The sequence below is a fragment of the Xiphophorus maculatus genome, chromosome 3 (assembly GCF_002775205.1).
Source record: "Xiphophorus maculatus strain JP 163 A chromosome 3, X_maculatus-5.0-male, whole genome shotgun sequence".
Classification (NCBI taxonomy): domain Eukaryota; kingdom Metazoa; phylum Chordata; class Actinopteri; order Cyprinodontiformes; family Poeciliidae; genus Xiphophorus; species Xiphophorus maculatus.
This window is the reverse complement of record NC_036445.1, coordinates 20,047,916-20,066,450: the sequence shown is the minus strand read 5'-3', so window position 1 is coordinate 20,066,450 and position 18,535 is coordinate 20,047,916. Positions and strand designations below refer to the sequence as shown.

Sequence of the window (18,535 nt, the reverse complement as noted above, 5' to 3'; positions counted from 1 at the left end):
ACATTGAGGTCTGAGTTTGTAACATAAATGTAGACAAGTTGAAGAGGTGTGAACACTTTTACATGGCACCGCATATGGGGCGGTCACTGAGTGCTGAGACGGTCAATCGGAAGTTCTTATGAATTTTTACACGATTTTAAATGAAGTTCAAACGTGACACACGCGTCCTGTCAGATTATATGCCACAACAGCCTGCCATACCCTTCCGTTTCCACGCTGCATTTGCGTCAGCGTCGTCTGGGTCTCCCTCCGGGATCTCAGGCTGTGATGGCGGAGGTGGACGACACGGACATCATGATGAACTTCCAGGGTGATTTCCCAAAAAGCGGCAGGAAAAGCTGCCGCTACCCGTACTGCATTGTCTGGACGCCTATTCCTATTTTATCGTAAGAAGCTAATATTTCCCCATCCTGCTTTTCTAGCGGCGGACGCTGCAGCTGACAACTCTGTCAGCTGACTGCTATTTTCCCCCGCAAACATCCGGTCAGAGCAGATCAGTTCTCGCCGTGTGCTTTTGCGTTCATTTGCGCAGATGCATTAGATGCGCAGCACAGATCGTGTTCTGTTGAACCTGAACTGACTCATTCGTTCAATCATCCTGCAGGTGGGTGCTCCCCTTCATTGGTCACATGGGCATCTGCACCTCTTCAGGGGTCATACGAGACTTTGCGGGATCTTACTTTGTCTCGGTCAGTTGCTCTTCTCTTCTTATTCTTTGGATCATGTGACAAGACATCAACTGTAATGACAGTTAGCGTGCAGACTGTAAAATGTTCTTGTTTTTCTGTAGTTTCATTGAAAGTGTTGCTGTTAGCTAATATAAAATATGTAATTCCCCTTTCAGGAGGATAACATGGGGTTTGGTCGACCCACAAAGTAGGTGTGATGACTAAATTCTGGTATTTTATAGTTTCAAAAGGCTGTTAATCAGATCAACACACCAATGACTCACGTTGTAGGTACTGGAGGCTCGATGTGGACAAAGTCTGTGGTAATGGTGCAGCAACGTGGGACCAAGCAGTTCACGATGCATCTGAGGAATACAAATGCAGGCCGGTATGACTGCATACAATATATTTTATTAATCATAATTTATGCTGCTACAGAATTATTCACATGTCTTTTGTTCCCCCCCACTCCCCCCTTTTTTTCGCATTGAAGCACAACCTGTGCATGGACAACTGTCATTCCCACGTTGCGATGGCTTTAAACCTGATGCGGTATGACAACAGCTCATCCTGGAACATGGTGAACCTCTGTGTGCTGTCCTTCATTCATGGGAAGCATGTGAGGTAAACTGTTCACACCCACTTCAGCTTCTGGTCCTATTTGTAAACATGTATCAGTATCACTTTGTTTTTGTTCCTGTGGGGAACTTTTCCCTCGCAACCAGGTGGAAAGCATTAAAAAAAAAAATACACACAGACACAATCATGCTACAACATTGGCAAAAACACTAAAGAAAACTATTCAAATTATTAATAAATTAAAAAATATATATTATAAACAATCCCATTCAAATGAAAAAGCAAACTTTTGGTTCTTGATCCGGGCGGTCTGAATCGCTGTCCAGATGGCAGCAGCTCAAATTCAACATGACGTGATTGACAAGCAGAGGGAAGAATGCCTTTTGTGTGACTGTTTTCGAAAATGTTTCTGTTAGCTCAGATAATAAGATCAGATAAAATAAAACTTTATTGTCCACTAAGGTGGAAAGTTTTCTTTCTCTCTTCAACCGTAAAGTAAAACACATTCATACAGTCACAGTATCAACAATTTGTGCATAAAATGAAACACTTTGCATACCATAGGCAGATGTTATCATTTAGTTTGGTTAAGAGTGGTTATTCTGATGTTCTTAGTGGCCCTGTAAAAATTTGTCTCATGTAGATAGGTTTTTCAAGTTGTCACATTACATAATAAAATCCTCCAACACCTGACCAGGTGAGTGATCTTCTCCCTGTAGCTGACTGACAATAACTGTGTCGTCCACAAACTTCAAAATGTGTTGTCCTGTACAATGACAGTCGTTGGAACAGGATATACAATATGGGACAGAGAACACAGCCCAGAGGAGAGACAGCGGAGGAAAAACCCTCGTCTGGCTTAGAATCATTCACCCAGACATTCTTGGATCTGTCACCAAGAACATTTAAAGCCCTGCCAACAACAGTTGGGCACAGGTTAAAATTTGTCAATAATTTAGGAGGCAAACTGTGAGACTGGATTAAATTAAAAGCAGAAGAAAAATGTAAAAACAGCAACTGTTCATGAAAATCAAGTGTGTTTAAAAATTAACTTAAGAAGCATTAAGGTTTTACTTTAAACCCTTCTATACCACCTGTAGGAAATTGTAAAATGTCTAATTTCTCCATAAATTAGACATTTGAAAAGCTTTTCAAAATCTTTTATGATGATGTACGTTAGAGCCGAATGTCTCCGTGTTTGCAAACTTTCAGCACAGATTGCTCAGCAAGTTTTCATAAAATTCAACTTATTTTCTCCAGTGTCTCCAGGACATGTTGGATTGTAAATTACTGTCTTCCAAAAGCATAGCTGCTAATGTTTTTCCTTGTTTCTCATGTTGCAGCACAAGCTTCAACTTATTTGACTTGGACTCAGTGTGACACATCAGAAAACAACCAACAAAGTTGGACTTACTGGTAAAATCGAGGGGGAATGATAAAGAGTTCAAACCTTTTTAGAAATAAGATTCTGAACAGCGTATCAGGCTTTATGTCCATTGTCTTTGAGCTCGTACATTGCTGAACAAACTTTCTCTGCAATTATAGCTGTATGTTTTGAAGGGTTTGTCTGTACATGCTTACTGCATTTAGACACTGAAATGTCCAATTTGTTTCTTCTTAAGTTCTTACTTTAATTGAACACATTCTTTTAAAGGAACCGTTTCACATCCTTTAGATCCGATGAGAGACGCCGCTTGTTTGTTCTCCTGTCTAACGATATAAAAGGCGGCAGCAGTCACAGCTGTTGCTCCACCATCATAGAGGGACTTTATTTGATGGGCTTTTTTATATATTGTTTGATGGAAATAAAAGACTCATATTTATTCAGTTGCCCCTTTTTGCCTTCCGGCCCGTTAACCCTTTAACCCTCCTTTTTACCAACATTCTGCATTTATTCCTTAAATTACAAGTAAACTTTAATTTAAGATCAAAGTTCACTTGTAATTATAGTTTTTTGCCTTCGTACCTACAAGTAAGAACTTCACCTCCTTTTTACTTTTTAATGATTGAGTGGAAGGGGTGTGGGGTGATTAGACAACTTTTAGAAATTTTATGATCACTCCCTTGATGACTATAACTAAAGTATGCCAGTTATGGCAATGTTATTTTGCCTGATCGTATTAGTTCAAAATAAACAGGTTGAATTAATTTTCTTTATTGACTCAAAATCACTTTCCTTTTTATTTCTTGTAGATAAAATCCTAACACCTTCTATGTTGAGAAAGCTGAGAGATTAGAAATAAAAAGTGGCACAGAAGGATTAATAAGATGTGTGTGAATATGTGTTTTAGCAGGAGCCTAAACTTAAGCATCAAACATAAGGCGTCTTGTTTTTAGACGCGTATACACCGTCTGGAAAAATGCCCCGCTGCCGGAGTCCGGCTCCATTAAGAGACATATGGCACAGAGAACCACCCCCCCTCATTATTCTCCGCTGACCCACATAGGGAACAATACAGCCACAGTTTGTGCTGCCGCTTCCTACACACTCCCACAGCAAAGGAGTCTTGGGCAATTCATCACTGACGGTGGCGCTCCCCTCCGCGCCACCGCTGGAGGTCACCTCTCAGCTGGATGGTTTGGTAGGACGCAGGTCATGGAGCCTCTGGGGATTAAAATTGTTGCGTCCTTTAGATTCTACTAGTAGGGCATCTGTCATACGAGATGTTTGCAGGTGTTGTCTTTAATACACAGTCTCTCTTTTCCCTCAGCTGGGCAGCGGTCCTGAAGACCTGGCTCCCCTTCGTCATGCTCTGTGGGGTCCTCGCCACGTTCATCCTGACTCTGAACCTACAGTAATACAGCGAGCGGCACCAGGAGGGGGCTTTGTTGATGCTGTATACACTGTCACTGACATGAATGGCGTGTGTTTTGATGGGACGTTTGCAAAATATCAAATGGAACGACTCGTTATGTTTAATTTAACAAGCTTACTTGTTGTTTTCAAAGGATTTGTATCATTATTTTTGGAGCTTTACCTTATCATTTGTATCCAGTGTTGCAGTTCCCGATAGTTTTATTAAATCACATGTTCAATATCAAAAAATATATAAAACAACATAAAGGGGGGTAAAGGCACAGTTCTGCTCAGAATGCAGCCAAAGGAGTGATCATTTAAACCTGGAATCCCCAAACCTTGACATCAGCGCATAGCGCAATGTTCACCTAGTGCAAAAGCAGCAATAGCAAAATTAACAGCAAAAATTTGAGATCATAAAGTGAGGAAGTACATAGGAATTTATCCAATGATTTATCCGTTGAGCTGTGGGAAGTCAGGTGAAATCTTACCTGTGAGCAGTAGCTTGGAGACCTACCAAACAGGCATTCTACCCAGGGATTTAAAAGCTTTCTGAGAGTGCATTTTCTCTACAGTAGTGAATGAATTCTGGTGGTAGGAACTGTAATTTGAAACACATTCTGGCAGCATTCAGACAAATGTAATTTCTACTTCGGTTCTGGCCAACATTGTTTCTTGGATGTGCACAGGCATCCATCCTCATGATCCTCCAAACAACTCATCAGAATAGTCTGCTTTATCTTATCAACCCATGCGGTGATTGTGCAAGCCTCGCCTTTATCCATATAGTCAGCTTGTGTTTACTACAATACTTTAATATAGTTGAGGAAACATTACTCTGAGGACAGCATCTAACTCTGTTTGCAGTTATTTAGCACCCAACAAAATGTTTATCCCTAAAAGTCACTTTGAATTATTACTAGTGGATGGAGGTGAAAATGCTGATCTATAACAAAGACTACAGCTGCAGTCAAGCACTCTTGTGTAAAGACACAAGTGAAGTAAATATCACGAGTAAAATACACGGAAAACGTTTGGAGAGATTGGTCACAGATTGGTTAGTCTGTGGACTTTAGCACAAGTTTTGACTACAGATACATAAAAAACAATGACTAAGATCTAAAGATATATAAAGATATTATATTCTCAGGAGAGGGCATTATAACTAAAATCAATTATTATTAATAAAACAAGCAATGGCCAATTTAACCTGATAAACTTTATACAGCACCCAGAGTCGTCAGGCTTTTTACCCCTACTCAAGACATCTGTCTGAGCCTTGGCATGAACTGTGCTGTGTGCCCATCCCTCATCTCTGGGTTGAAATCAGATCCCGAATATTTCATAATCCTGGGCCAAACAGTGCTTTCAGTGGAGAGACTGTTTTTGGTTGAAATGTACAGTACAGACCAAAAGTTTGGACACACCTTTCTAATTCAATGGGTTTTCTTTATTTTCATGACTATTTATAAGGCAAGAAATCCCATTTATTAACCTGACAGGGCAGGTTGACCTATGAAGTGAAAACCATTTCAGGTGACGACCTCTTGAAGCTCATCAAGAAAATGCAGAGTGTGTGCAAAGCAGTAATCACAGCAAAAGGTTGCTACTTTGAAGAAACTAGAATATAAGGGGTATTTTCAGTTGTTTTACACTTTTTTGTTTAGTGCATATTTCCACATGTGTTATTCATAGTTTTGATGCTTTCAGTGTGAATCTACAATGTCAATAGTCATGAAAATAAAGGAAACTCATTGAATTAAAAGGTGTGTCCAAACTTTTGGTCTGTACTGTATCTTTTTTACTTGTTTACTTCCAACCCTCTTTCCTGCAGAGGTCATCTCTATAGCAGATGTGCTCACTCTGTCCGTTTTTGTGTGTTGCCAATAAGAATCTACATATTCATTCAATATATTTCTGTTCATTTCTTAAGAAGAAATCAGTCCTTGTCCTTAGTATAGTAGTAGTCCAACAGGCTGGCTTCAGAAAATACAATGTCATTCATAAATATTCGCCTCCTATTTTTAGGAGGGGAGTGGCTTTAAATGCTTTTGTGTTCTCAAAAAGTTCTTTTAAAATCATTTATCTGCTATGAAAAGCTGGTTATTATTTATTCAAGTTTCATATTTTCAATATTTATTGATCTTATAGCTCTAAAATGTGACATTTGCCCTTTACGTAACAAAGTTTTGGTTTGTTTTAGTACGGTACAATACAGGGTCTGCTAATCTTTTCTCACGCTCGTAAATAATACGCTGTATGCTTTTTCTTGGGAAAAATAGTCACATTAAGGAGGTTCATTTTCTCCGTAATATGCCACTGGGGAGTGGGGAGATGCATTTTTCATGAGCGACGGTGATGAATCCGTTTCTGCGGCGCCTAATGTTGACTCCAGTGATGGATCATCATCTTAATGCTGAAAGTTCTCATCAGTTTTTTTGTGAATGAGATGTGAGTCGCAACCAAAGATAGAATGATGTGGAAAAAAAACCTTGGGAGTGTCCTTGTTTGAGTTTGTCTAAATTATTTATTCATTTATTTGCAAGCAAATGCTGAATGCTCGCTTAACTTTGCAACCTGGAATGTCACTGGAGCAAGACTCAGGACTATGAACAGATCTGTTTTGAAAGCTGTCTACCTACATAGCTACTGTTTAAGAATTGTTGTGTATATATCTTTTGTATGTTTTTCAAGTAATTGTTGATATTCTCCCACTGTGTCCTCTGTCAGATGGTGGTGTAGGTCAGTGGCTGTGGGCGCTCTAATCTAATCGTCCTCTGTACCTTTAAGGGAACCACATACCTTTTTTTAGCAAGCAGATTCAGTTCGATAGGAGCAACCATCAATTTGTGGGAACCCTTATTCCCACAGTGGAGCAGATGAGAAGGCACTACTGCTGGAACAAGCAGCCCTTGCCACTAATGCAGCGTCAATTTAGCGTCTGAAGGGACAGGTCACATTTTTCTCTGCTGTCATTTTCATCTGCAGCTTCTTTGTTTCCAACTCTGCAGACATGTGCATTTTGGCAGCTTGTGTTTTTCTAGGAGTTCTCCTCTTACTTGCACCCTCGCAGTGCTTGGCGTGTCCTTTTGGCTGTGAATGTTTTGTGGTCACCCACACAGTGAAGTGTGTCTCTAAGGATCTGCTCGTAGTGCCACAAGACATTCCAGGATATACCCGGAATGTCGTCATCACAGGGAATAATATGCATCAAGTCGGACCAGATTCGTTTACAGAACTGCAGAATGTCACTAACGTCATTTTAAGCAATAACAGGTGAGAATGTCAGTGTCATGTTTTTCAGTTGTGTAATTTAAAGCCATATTTGGTTAATGTAACTAACTTTGTTGGTGTGTGTGTATATAATAAAGAAATAATGGCTTTATCTGTGGCCGTGTTTGTTCCTTTAAAAATGCTATATGTGTTATTCAGCATTAGAATGACATCAAAATGTCTAAGAGCGGTTGTCACAGTGTTAGTCGTCTTCTCAGGATCACAGAGTTGGCCTCCCACACCTTTGCCAGCCTCACCAGCCTGCGCTCCTTGGACCTCAGTGGTAACCAGCTGGCACTAATCCACCCAGAGGCGCTCAGCATACCTGGAAGCCCCCTTCAGGAGCTCAACCTGAGCTGCTCGCTGCACAACTTCACCGCCCTGACCGACCTAGCCACGGCTCTCCGCTGGGGCGGACTCTGGGGGCTCCGCCGCCTGGACCTTTCTGGAAACCTCCTGGCCCTTCTCCCGCCTGGCATGTTCTCCCACGTTCCCAGTTTGCAGCAGCTCTTGCTCAGGAACAACTCCTTGGTGGCTGTCTATGCGGGCACCTTTTCCGGCATGGACCATCTGGAGACCCTGGACCTGACGCACAACGACTTCGAGGCGTTCAGGGTCGACGCACTTCAAGAACTAGAGAGACTTGGCAACGCTCAGATCTTTCTCGGTAATAACCCATTCACCTGCTCCTGCGAGAGCCGAGACTTTGTGACCTGGCTGAATAAAACCAGAGCCCGGGTGGATGCTGACGCGGTCAGATGTGCATCACCAGAGGAGTTGGCCGACACCCGGCTGCAAGGGCTCACCGTCCAGGCCATTGGTTGTGTAGTTCCAGTCCTGGCTGAGGTGGCTGACCTCACCTTGCAGACGTCATACGTTTTCCTGGGGCTGGTGCTGGGCTTTGTCGGCATGGTTTTTCTCTTTGTGCTGTACCTGAATCGAAACGGCATGAAGAAGTGGATCATAGAAACGAGGGATGCGTGCCGGGACGTTCTGGAGGGCTATCACTACCGGTACGAGATAGACTCTGACCCTCGGTTGGGTCACATCACGGCCGGCGGTAGCAGGTCACAAAGGCATTTGGGACAAGCGCTGTCCCAACAGCTGCCAAATGACACGTGTATAGTCCAAACCCCGACAGAAACACAAGTCAAACCAGTGGCAACCTCTCCTGCTGTAAACTCATGATCTTGGAGTTTCATTGAAGGAATAAAAGATACAAGTGCATTTTTTAATTAATTAGGATCCCATCCAATGATTTAGTTAGTTTGCAAATTCAGTTCAAAAAGTAAAAGTCACATTCATTGCCAAGAGTGAAATGTGTCAAAGGGTTATTTGTTTAATTTTTTTATAATTATGAAAAATGTTGACAGGTTTCCACAATCAGCGTAAACTACAGAAAGGTCACTGCAAGAGAAGCTGGCTGCTTTGTCCTAGCATGTCAAAATGTGGAGAAACAACAGGAACAGCAGCACTCTTTTTCGCAAAAAAAGAAAGTACATTTTATATTTCATTTGAAAATCAAGGTTCCAGAAGGAAGGAGAGGAGAGGATTGCTGCATTGTTGCAATAATTCATGCAAATGGAGCCCCAACATAGCCTTGAGTGGGTATACTGCACAGTACACAAAGAATCTTTATGAAGCCAAGATTTCTGTATAATTATTTTTTTTGTTTGTTTATGTTATGTAATTTTCCAATTTTCTGAGAAATTGACTTTTGGATTTTAACTGGTCATAAATCGTAATCATCAAAATTAAAAGAAATAGGTGGTTAAAATCTACCACTTGGTGTGTACAGTACCTGTAGAGTTGCACTCTTTAAGTTAAATTATTTAAATAACATGGAAAATATATAGAGAGGCGTACTTTTAGAATTTCAAAAATATTTATACTTGCTGTGTATCCTTTAAACTTCACCATAAAAAGTGCCTTTGTGTTTTCTTAGGCACATGGAAATAATCTGTAGATAGTTTCTGCTTTTTAGATAAACACTCTTGGTTTTAATCATTATTAGATGGTCTTAGAGTCACAACTACACACATTTGGAAACTTCACTACAGATAGCATTGATGGGAGCCCAGAAGCATGGAAAATGCATGAAAAAGCATAAAGTATTAAAATATGTCTTGTATTATTAATACTGTTGTAAAGTTGTGAAGCAAAAAGTTCTCGGATGACATATTTTGTTGCATTTGTCTTTGTTGCTTCACACGTAGCACAACATGTTATTTGAAATACATATTTCTGTTCCAAATAAAACATTTGTTTATTTATGTTTAATTCCTACGCTCCCTTACTGTGACCGGAGTCCAGAATGGAGATCTACGGAAAATCATTTGTTTTCCTCCATGCGGCGTGTTCCCACTGTTTCTGCTCAAAGAGTGTGTGATTAAGTGTCTGCGTTCAGTGGAAATAGGACAAAATGAAAGATGTTGTTTAGAAACACACCTGCTGGCTCTGCAGCTGTGCACCCCTGTGAGCAAGCCAGGCCTGCCTTGTATGTGTGCGCATTAATTACAACGGTGGTTTCCAAAGTTCCTCCGCTCCTGACCTACAAAATAGTAGTTGCCAAGGCTTGTGACCCAGACGACTGAAGAATACAAATATTGATAATAACCAGTAGGATGGATAATTGCAACACTAATGGCCTCTACAAAGCTTCCATCATATCTGGAAATGGTGTTTCTATCACTTTTATATGGCCCCCACCCTCACAAAAGTTTTCATACAACTTTATTTCCTCACATTTTTCACTTTAAAACCATCATTTTTAGTGTGTTTAAAGTTTTGATTTTTCCTCTTTGCAAGCAAGTTTAAGCAATTGTTCTGTGGCTCAAGTAGGTGAACAATCTTCGTCCTGGATAAAGAAAAACACACTCAAAGCTAGTGTTGTGCATTTAGATAAACCCTTCTCTCATGAAGGTGGAATACATTTCTGTTGTTTCTTTTTTTCTTTTTCACTTACCAATGCTGGGGCTTTTCCGAGATGAACTTGAAGGAGATGCAGCTCACACTGACGTCTTTTAAAGATACTCTGATCAGGGTTGAACAAATGATTTACGCATAGTTTCCAGGTAGAAACTCTGGATATTTTATACAGGAAGTGACGCAGCGTTTTCCTTCAAAGCACACACTGAGTGACTGCTGAGTGTGGTCGTGTGGAGATGACATTAAGGTAGGCCTGTCCATTTCCATTCGCTATAAACTTGACTATGTCGCCTTTAACCCTCTAAACTAAAGGATTACACAAAGATTTCACTGCAATGACCAAAATTATATTAATTTGGTTTTGAAGTTATATTAATAGAAATTTTTTTTTTTCCAGAAAAGGAGATAACAAAGAAAAATTTGGATTTTTTTTTGGCTATTTTGCAAATATGTGTTGACCGTAAGCCATTATAATTTCGGATCAGACAGTGGTGGTTATGTACTACATCGTTTGCAACCACAACATTGGTCACAATAGTCATCTTGGATCTTTTTGCTTTTTATAATAAATATTCATGAGAGCCATTTATATAGTGTAAGTAGAGGTCAAACTTTTTTTTCTTTCGTTTCTTTGTTTTAATTTAATTTTTTTTTTGTGAAATTTATTGTTGCGTTAACTTCCTTTTTTTTTGTCATTTAACCCCTTTTTTGTTTTTCTTGCTCTGCACTTAAACATCCGCCTCAGGTGACGTCAGCACGCACCTGTGGGTGGGTCCCCTGCTGCGGTATTAGCTGTAGCCGCAGGTGATAGCCAAGTACTGGGAAACGCTCGGCAGCTGCGGGGAACTCGCTTTTTCTCTTTTTGACCAGAAGGGACTGTTTGGATGTGCTGGCTGATCTCGTTCGGTGGCGGCGCCGGACTCCGGGCTTCGACTGCTTCGTCCTCGCTTGTTGGATGAAACAGTAACTCACCTGGAAGTCCCCGGTCCCGTCGACGCTCCTTCCCAGTTTGAGGCGCTAGCAGCAGGAGCTGCGTCGGCGTGAGACTTCCGCGGTTCGCTCACCAGCGAGCACAACCACAACAGTTTCTGCTTATGCGGTAAGTGGAAGCTTTGCAAGTGAAATGAGGAGCAGTTAGGTTTTAAACGGGGTTTGGCACTGATTGCACAGGTAGTTTGGACCTAAAGGGAATAATTGATCAGATCTCTGAGAGCTTAGTGCTTTTAAACTCTGGAGTTTTATTCTTCAAATGAAAGAATTATTGCATACATAAAAGTGCAAAACAGTGGAAGAAGCATGCAAACAACCAGAAAGTGCTAAACTAATAAAAATAGATAATGTTTATTAGAGAACCAGAATGAAATGTAGACCTAGGGGAACTAACTAGAAGCATCTCTCATATATAAATAAATAATGTGAAATACACGCATAGACACGACAGTGTACTTAAACATAACAGTAAATAAAGCATTCGTTTCATTTGTAATGAAAAGTAGTTATATAATATGCAATACAATATAAACAAGTATAAAAGTAGAAGGAGACTTTAGCTATTAATATTAATTTGAAAGTACAGTGTAATCAAATGAAAACATGATTTTTTTTAATCAGTTAAAAACAAAAATCTAATATGCAAAGTAATGCCCTTTGACCACATTGCAATAAATATATAAAACACAAAATTTACTCAATTTTGAATAAATCTAAAGAGTTACAACAACAACAACAAAAGAACTGAAATGCAATACGATCAAAAAGGTAAAACATTAAAATTGACAGAATGAAAATCTAACAGGCTGAATAATGTACTACAACTCATATGACCAATAAAGATGAAATAAAATGACATTTTGCATATAATGAAATCACAACATCAAATATATTACATGAAGTCAGTCACATTCATAGTACATTAAAACTGCAATCGAAAAATATAGAATATAAAAGACTAAATATTGTACAAAATGCATAATTAAGAAAACATAATGGCTTCACCAAAGACCGGTATGAACAAAGTAAAACCAAACAAGCAAAAACATAAAAATGTTAAAACCCAATAACATTAACCATCAAACATGAATAAAACAATTCATTGTTTATTCATGATGAAATCAACGTTGGTTGTATTCAAATCAAAATGCAGTGTTTAAATAAACAAACTACTTTGGTTACGTAGACCAGTGGTTCTCAAACTTTTTTCAGTGATGTACCCCCTTAAAAATATAATTTTAGTCAAGTACCCCCTGACACGGGCAAAACATTTTTGGAATAAAAAAGAGGTACAGTGCTGTAAATACCCTGTAAATACTGAATATAAAATTCAGTGCATGAACACACATTTATATTTTATCGAACTTTTTACAAAATAATTTTTCCCAAGACTTATTATGAGGAGCCTACTGATTTTTTTAAAGATATTTTGAAAAGCTTCACGTACCCCCTGCAGTACCTCCACGTACCCCCAGGGGTACGCGTACCCCCATTTGAGAACCACTGACCTAGACTATCAACACATTTAGTATTTCTATTTGATCATAGCACAAATATATAATGAGATTGAAGTTCTGCTCTAAAGTGTCCTTCTCTGCAAGCCTGTTTCAGTTATATAAAGGAGTGACGTCCACTAACTTGCCTGGCTTCTTTTCCCTCTGCAGGCCCCGGGCGTTTTGAGCCATGCCTGGCCACAGCTCAGGGGCTCCCCAGACGTCCCGCCACTCAAAGCATCACACCTCCACCTCTCAGGGCAACCACAAACCAAGTCGAACTATATACAGGGAGAGCACGGGCTTACCTGACCTCAGGGATCTTCATGGGGAACATTTCCGCGAGCACCACAACGACCACCCTCGGCATTCGGAGAGCAAGAATGGCCCCAGTAGAAGATACCCGCGAAACGGCACGGCCCGGGGCTCAGAGACTATAGGATTTATTCCAGGGTCGGCTGACAGCGCGCCGGCCAGCAGGCCCTCATGCGGCTCCTGCCCCTCTATGGGCTGGAGTGGCTGCAAAGCCTTGCTCTGCCGTATGCTCAATTGTGGCTGTTGTGGCAGCCGAGAGACCTCTCTGCCCGTTAACGAGAGCTCAACAGACCACCCACCCAAATTAGGCGGTGAGCCTTCTAACGGCATGGCTCTGACCAACCCAACCTGTGGTGTCTCCATGGAGCCCGGCAAGCCCACCAAATCTGCCAGGTTACCCACCAGCGAAAGTTTTCGCTACCAAGACGTTCGTTTTAGGGGCGAGATTGTAAATTATCCAGTGAATCCTTCCAAACGGACCCGTCCTCCCGCAAAAGGGGAAAGCCATAGACCGATCAGCAACACCAGCCTCTTGTCCAACGACTGCTACGACTTGGACGACCCGTGCGACAGCACAGATGTTGACTCTCTTATCACCAAGAAGCTCTTGGAGCTGTACGCCTTCCATCAGATCGAAGAGCTCGCCAAGTGTACGTCCGATTCCTCTTTCTTCCGCAAGACGAACGAGATAAGCGACCTTATCTACAACATTGCCCAGAACTACAACCTGGAGGAACAGGAGGCTGAGTGCAAGCTGGTGCACGGGGTCATCCGCATCAGCACGAGGAAGGCCAAGAAGAAGACCAGCCACCAGTTGACCGGGCAGCGTCCTAACGGCAGGAACGACGGGACTCTGCCCGATAGCGGCAACGAGACCATGACCCAAACCTTCATGAGCAGTGATTGTAAGGAAATGGCAACACATGTTTTTGTTGTAGTTGTGTAAAAAAAAATTGCTGCAAGATTTATGATTCATTTAGGTATTTTGCAGCCTGGAGGTTGCAGAATACCAAATATTGGAAACATCTGACCTGTCGTCTCCCAGTGACTCATAGTCTGTTGGAACCTTGCAGTCTTTGTTTAGCTCAGAGTTGTAAGCCTCAACACACTAGACATTTTGCAGGCAATGGCCTATTAACAATCAGTTAATCTGGGGCAAGTTGAAACATGTACGCATGTTTTGCCAAAACACTGAAGTAGCAGATGACCAGATTATTTCTACCTCTTAAACTCATAGCAACACTGGTGGTTGCACCCTGTCCGCTTGTCTTCATTGTGTCCATCTGGTTTCCCTTCGCAGTTCCAGAGGTGAAAGTGTCTGAGCAAACGCCGTCAGACGAGCTGGCGAGGAAAATGAGACAATACGGCTCAAGAAGTGAGTACATTTGGGGAATTTTCCACCGGCGCATAGACACTTGTGTGACTTTTTGTTGTTGTTGTTGGTTTTTTGGAGGGGGTGATAAAAACACCGAAGGAATTAAAGCTATCAGGATCTAAAGTAATTCAATTTTAGTTTCCAACTGTTCTGATCTTAGAGGGATCATTTCCCCTGGTCTGTGGGACCCATTGTGGCCACTGCAGCTGTAGGCATCTTCTCAACTTCTCCCTCTTTTTTTTTCCCAGTAACACACCTCACCTTACATAGCAAAGTGCTGCATTCCTGCCCTTTTCTTCACATATTACAATTCTCAGCTGGTGAAAAGCTCCCCCCTCCCCCCGCTATTGAACGCCTACCTCATCTGCCTCATTCTTTTTTTCCCCCCTCCAGCTCTGCAGTCATGCTACACAATCTGCTTAAGCAGCAGATTAAGCCACATTAAATACATGTCCCCTGATTTATTATGTCATTTTAGCAAACAACTCAGGTTACAAATGGATTACAGTGCAACAGGCACTTTTTTTCCCCCTCCCTCCTCGCTCTTATGTGAAGAGGTTGCTACAGGGACTGAGTGTCCTGTTTCATGTCTTTGAATGAGGGTACAGCACATTGTGTTTCCATAACTTTCACAGTGAGGCCTGGGAATGGATCAGCGGCTTGGGTTAAACTCAGTGCCCCTTAACCCTTTGATGCTAATATACAGCGGCTGCTGAATTATTCATACCTTTTGAACATTCGTTTCGTCAAAAAACTCTGTGGGTTATATGTGATAAAGCGGTCCATGGAAACATCATGCTGTTGGGATGCAGGGAAGCTAAGTGGATGCAGCTAAATGTAAATTCAATGTTCTAAATTTATAATCTGGTCAAGAATAGCATTAAGAAGAGAAGTAGGTCTGGGGGAGCTGGACGGGTTTAGCTGATTTAGTAATAAATTGTAAGTGGATTCAGATTTCAGTTATGAGACGTGGGGTTTTTTGCCTGTTCTGTGGTCATTAGATCAGTGGAGTTTGGTTGTGTACTGATTCAGTACACAATCTGCCGTATGCTCAATTGTGTACTGATTAAATGATGACAAAGTGGGGGCATACAAATATAAAGTTATGTGTGATTAGCACAGAAAATATAGATGTTATAGAAGCCCACCCCCTGAGTTCAGAGGCTTATGTAGATGTTGAGGAATGGTGGCCTAAGAATGGAGCCTTGAGGATCCCCAGATTTGTTATTTATTTTTGATTATCTAATAATACAAAGTCATTAGGTAAAAAAAGACCTGAGCCAGTTTAGGACAATCCCTCTGACTGTCCAATTGATCAGTCTGTTTCCTATGGTCAGATGTGTCAACTTCTATAATCAGACGTTTTGCATGCATTGCATTTAAGAGGTTTATCATTCAAAAACTTTTATCAGTGTGATGTCAGTGCTGTGGTGATCCAGATGAAGCTTTTTTTTAAAGATGTTTGATCACTGACATTTGCAGCCTCTGTTTATAATTCTCCATCTAAAGGCGAGTATTTAATATTTGCAACATTTGAGGTTCTTCACAGCTTAAGGACAACTGTCCCTTTTTTAACTTGTGGGGAATATTAAATTTGGCACTCAAATAATATACAAAGTCTTTGCAGAATCAGATTAAAGGTTTATTAGGGAAAGGTTGTGACACATTAGTGAGCCTGTCAACAATAGTAAATAATGGCTGGGTCAGTGCAGTCAGAGCTACAGTGGAATAGTTTGGATAAGATTAAAAGTAACTTCATTAAAAATGTTAAATAAGTTAATTGTAGGGTCTGTAAGTAATTAATCAAAATTTACTTGACAAGCACATATGGACAAACGAAGCAACATTCTCTGTTCGAAACCCAATTTTGCTGCAAAATTTTTGAATGAGCTTCTCAACAAAGATATTGTTTTTAATCTTTATTTAGTTTATTCAGCTGTCAGATTGGGGCAAAGTGTTATTATAGCTACTCAGTTTTCAAGTGTTTCAGAAAGCTCGGATCATTCATATTACTCCTTGGGGGAAAAAAATTCCTCTGAAATGTGGAGCGCGGATGCTAACGTTATCATTGGTTGTCTGAGTGCTGCTGTTTCTTTTGGGGGGTTTTTGCTGATGTTTTGCATTAAGATGATGACACTTTAATGAGGGGCAAACTTTTTTTGTCGTACAGCGTCCGTACAGCGATAATCTTTTCCAGCATCCCATCTGACAGTTTTTTAAAAAGCAAAATGTAATCTACAGTGGGCCAAGAGAAGCAACTTTGTTGCCCACCGCTGTTGTTTGCTGATGTCACTTGGGCGTCAGATTAATGGGGGTACAAGAAACACGCCAATGCATAGGCTCCGCTTGAACCTATGCCACTTTTGCAATAAAAAAAAAGAAAAACTCCATTAATCACGTAAAAAAATTTAGCACGTTTAAAAACTGTCGTTAATCAATCAAAATGAACAGGTTAAAGTCTCGGCAATAGTTTAAATCAAAGCACAGTTGTTGGCCTAGCCAAAGTCCAAACTTAAATCGACGTGTGAATTTATGGCAAAACTTAACTTGCTCTTCATCCAGTCTGATGGAGCTTGGACTGTTTTACAAAGACGACCAAAAATCACAGAATAATGGTGTCTGTGGTTGTACAACTTTGTGGAGTGGAATACTATTAGTTTTTATATGTGGAATTGTTTTTGAACAAAGTGTCAATTCCCCTCTGCTTCACAGCTTTGCTCTACTCCGTTAGTCTATCACATAAAATCAAAATACAATAAGTTGAAATTTGTGCTTTGAAAATAAGTGGAAAAGTTCATGAAATCCACTCTATTAATTTCTTCCCCCCTCTCCTACTTTCTCTTCTAGCATATTCCTCCAGCACTTCCACAGCCTACTCTCCCTACCAGCACGACACCGGGACAAACTCTTCAGGAGCTCCTCTGCTGATTTGAAACGCTACGCAGAGAATCAAATGTCTATATGCTGACAAATCATGTAGCCTCCTTTCATTTAAACTGTTACTGAGCAGAGCACCTATATCCTACATGGGTATAGTTCTCCTTACATTGGTCAAAATATTTTTTTATCTTTCCTTTAAAAACGACCAACAGAGGAGCTTTTATTTTGTTATTTTTGTCATTTTCTCATGGCAGAGGGATGTAAGTTTTTTGTTTTTTATCAGCGCAGTGTTTGAGGTTTAGACCGTAAAGGCTCAGCATCCAGGAGGCCAGAGCATCGAGGCAGGAGAGAACCGTCCTCATTCTTGTCTTTGTTTTTGTTTATACAAGTTGTCTTATTCTGCATGTACAGCTTAATGTCTCCTACCATTTCGCTCGACTGCTGAGGGACACTTTGGTTTGTTTCACCCGCAGACTGTATTGTGAAAAGCCATATTTTGATGTACATATCATGTCAATGTTACTCTGTAACCTTTTGGATTTGTTTTTTTTATATATATATGTGATCCAACAATTCATGTTTTGAACAAAATAAAAGTTTTAGTCATTGTTTTTAAGCCTTTTGTTTTACTAAACGTGTTGCTGATATGCAATACATACCGCCTCTCTAATATCGGCAACGCATCATAAAATGAAGATCAAACCGAAATCTGCTCGCAACAACTTCCTCGGTTTCAACGTTTCTTTCCCTACGTCAACAAATGTTTCGGCAAAGTTTTCTCCCTGGCCCACTTTTTCTTCATCTCTGTGATTGTTGTCAGGCTCACCTCCCCGAGGTCAGTGTTGCAGCAGGCAGGGTTTTTCCGCCCTCAGCGAAAGACGGAACTCGTTTGGCTGGTTCTGACTCGAGGGAAATAAAATCCAGGGGTTTGTCTTTGTCATTTATTGCAAAATGAAGACGGAGCACGGAAAACCAACCCGATTTCAAGAATCCGTCCCGATTATGTTTGGTGTCGAACAAATACTTTATTCACTCTGGAAATTTTAGATTCTGGTGTTCTTTTATGACGGAGGCCAAAGCAAAACAAAAAAAAATTGATCGAAGGCTAAATCTGTTAGCTGCTGGTATTTAGGACCATTTTGTGTCTTGTGTTGTAAAACGGGACATCTGTCAGACTGCATAATAAAACTGCTCCTGAACATACTTTTGACTTCCTTTGGAAGCAGATGAGAAGAGT

The 18,535-nt window shown here is 40.7% G+C and overlaps 3 protein-coding genes across 3 annotated transcripts; all 3 read left to right on the top strand.

Moving 5' to 3' along the window:
* Positions 1-213: 213 nt before the first annotated feature.
* Positions 214-5,514, top strand: LOC102220318 (transmembrane protein 222-like). The gene is made up of 6 exons (XM_005798450.3): positions 214-386; positions 605-689; positions 845-876; positions 960-1,056; positions 1,162-1,292; positions 3,959-5,514. The coding sequence occupies exons 1-6, from the start codon at positions 268-270 to the stop codon at positions 4,044-4,046; spliced, it is 552 nt and encodes a 183-aa protein (XP_005798507.2). The 5' UTR covers positions 214-267; the 3' UTR covers positions 4,047-5,514.
* A 267-nt stretch (positions 5,515-5,781) lies between these two features.
* LOC102219027 (trophoblast glycoprotein-like) lies at positions 5,782-9,530 on the top strand. Its single transcript, XM_005817182.3, has 2 exons — positions 5,782-7,320; positions 7,536-9,530. The coding sequence occupies exons 1-2, from the start codon at positions 7,058-7,060 to the stop codon at positions 8,503-8,505; spliced, it is 1,233 nt and encodes a 410-aa protein (XP_005817239.2). The 5' UTR covers positions 5,782-7,057; the 3' UTR covers positions 8,506-9,530.
* Positions 9,531-11,033: 1,503 nt separating this feature from the next.
* kdf1 (keratinocyte differentiation factor 1) lies at positions 11,034-17,903 on the top strand. Its single transcript, XM_023330275.1, has 4 exons — positions 11,034-11,344; positions 12,900-13,948; positions 14,344-14,418; positions 17,266-17,903. The coding sequence occupies exons 2-4, from the start codon at positions 12,919-12,921 to the stop codon at positions 17,349-17,351; spliced, it is 1,191 nt and encodes a 396-aa protein (XP_023186043.1). The 5' UTR covers positions 11,034-11,344; positions 12,900-12,918; the 3' UTR covers positions 17,352-17,903.
* The last annotated feature ends 632 nt before the right edge of the window (positions 17,904-18,535 follow it).